Raw genomic sequence first — 1,909 nt, 5'->3', positions numbered from 1 at the left:
TGTACTGCGACTCCGCCTGATCTGATCCGGAGCGGACTGGTTCTCCTGGACGGAAATACGGAGAACAGAACCGAGAGAGAAAGGGGAGCGGGAGAGAGACTGGGCTCGTGGAGAAGGACTGAACGGGTTCTAATCCCACCGTCGGAGAGCGATGGTGCCTGTGCGGCTTAGTCCGAGTCGTAAGAGGTGAGCCGCGTACTGAGCAATGGAAACCCGGCGGATCATAAAGGTGATCTCTGTTCTACTCTGTTCTACTCTGTTTTACTCTGTTCAGAGACAGAAAACAGAGGAAAGAAAGGAGAAACCGGGACGAGAAGAGTGAGATACATGGCCGGAGAGCCGAACCGAGCGATCGATGGTGACCGCGAGTCTGGGTTAGTTGCGTACTGATCCTTGCGGACTGGGCCAAGGGTCGTACTGAAGATCTTGGAAGGCCGATCGGAGTCTCAGTTAGAGACCGCAGGTCTGTCTGTTCACTGCGACTCCGTCTGATCTGAATATGATCGGATCGCGACTGGGATACCGAGAGACAATGATATAGGATCCAAGGGAAAGGGTCTGTCTGCTGAGGCTGTTCTGATTAGACCCGGGTACTGATGAATCGCGACGACACTGTAGTCTGTGACGGGGTAAAGGTTGCTGGTGGGAGGCAACGTACTGAAGGGTTCTTTGTTCTGATCGGATGAATTCCGACTGGGTTCTGGGTACTGGATACTGGATCGAGCAGAGGTGCGCACAGATTTGGATTATGGTTTGGTCTGTGCGGTCCGGGATCTACTGGAATCAGGATCAAGTCTCAGGATCCGTAACGGTTATGTCATTGAGCCGAGTCTTGATGGATCGGTATTGAATTGACTGAGACTTGTACTGGAACTGGATAGTTCGATGGCAGGGTAGCCGTGAAGAGAACTGACTGAATGGATGGCTGGTTGGAGATCAAGCCAGCCGACTGTGTACTGACTGATCCAGGTGTGATCAGTGACTGTTTCAGGAACGCTAGCGAGGCTGGCGTACTGTCTGAATGGATGGCTGGTTGGAGGTCAAGCCAGCCGACTGTGTACTGACTGATCCCGATGTGATCAGGACTTACTGAATCGAAGGCTGTGGAGCCGACTGTGTACTGACTGATCCCGATGTGATCAGGACTGACTGAAGCGATGGCTGTGGAGCCGACTGTGTACTGACTGATCCCGATGTGATCAGGACTGACTGAAGCGATGGCTGTGGAGCCGACTGTGTACTGACTGATCCCGATGTGATCAGGACTGACTGAAGCGATGGCTGTGGAGCCGACTGTGTACTGACTGATCCCGATGTGATCAGGACTGACTGAAGCGATGGCTGTGGAGCCGACTGTGTACTGACTGATCCCGATGTGATCAGGACTGACTGAAGCGATGGCTGTGGAGCCGACTGTGTACTGACTGATCCCGATGTGATCAGGACTGACTGAAGCGATGGCTGTGGAGCCGACTGTGTACTGACTGATCCCGATGTGATCAGGACTGACTGAAGCGATGGCTGTGGAGCCGACTGTGTACTGACTGATCCCGATGTGATCAGGACTTACTGAATCGAAGGCTGTGGAGCCGACTGTGTACTGACTGATCCCGATGTGATCAGGACTGACTGAAGCGATGGCTGTGGAGCCGACTGTGTACTGACTGATCCCGATGTGATCAGGACTGACTGAAGCGATGGCTGTGGAGCCGACTGTGTACTGACTGATCTGGGGGTGATCAGGTGACTGTTTCTGGAACGCTAATAAGGTTAGCGTACTGTCTGTTCTGGAGGGCTGGTTGGACACCAAGCCGTCTCTCTTTGTTTGCTTGGGTCACGTGGGGATGGTTGGCTGAGTGACTAAGGAACAAGGGGATTCGGTTAAGTATCTGATCGAGCTGGCTGGATA

The 1,909-nt window shown here is 53.3% G+C and overlaps 1 protein-coding gene across 1 annotated transcript; it reads right to left on the bottom strand.

The window, feature by feature from the left end:
* Nucleotides 1-817: 817 nt before the first annotated feature.
* LOC106321439 (mucin-1-like) lies at nt 818-1,753 on the bottom strand (the record flags this gene model as incomplete). The annotated part of the gene is made up of 1 exon (XM_013759704.1): nt 818-1,753. A coding segment is annotated over one exon (936 nt), but the record flags the coding sequence as incomplete, so codon positions are not given.
* Nucleotides 1,754-1,909: the final 156 nt, after the last annotated feature.

The sequence above is a fragment of the Brassica oleracea genome, unplaced genomic scaffold (assembly GCF_000695525.1).
Source record: "Brassica oleracea var. oleracea cultivar TO1000 unplaced genomic scaffold, BOL UnpScaffold01653, whole genome shotgun sequence".
In the NCBI taxonomy this organism is placed as follows: domain Eukaryota; kingdom Viridiplantae; phylum Streptophyta; class Magnoliopsida; order Brassicales; family Brassicaceae; genus Brassica; species Brassica oleracea.
Note: the sequence above shows the minus strand (reverse complement) of the source record. Positions and strands in the feature narration are given on the sequence as shown.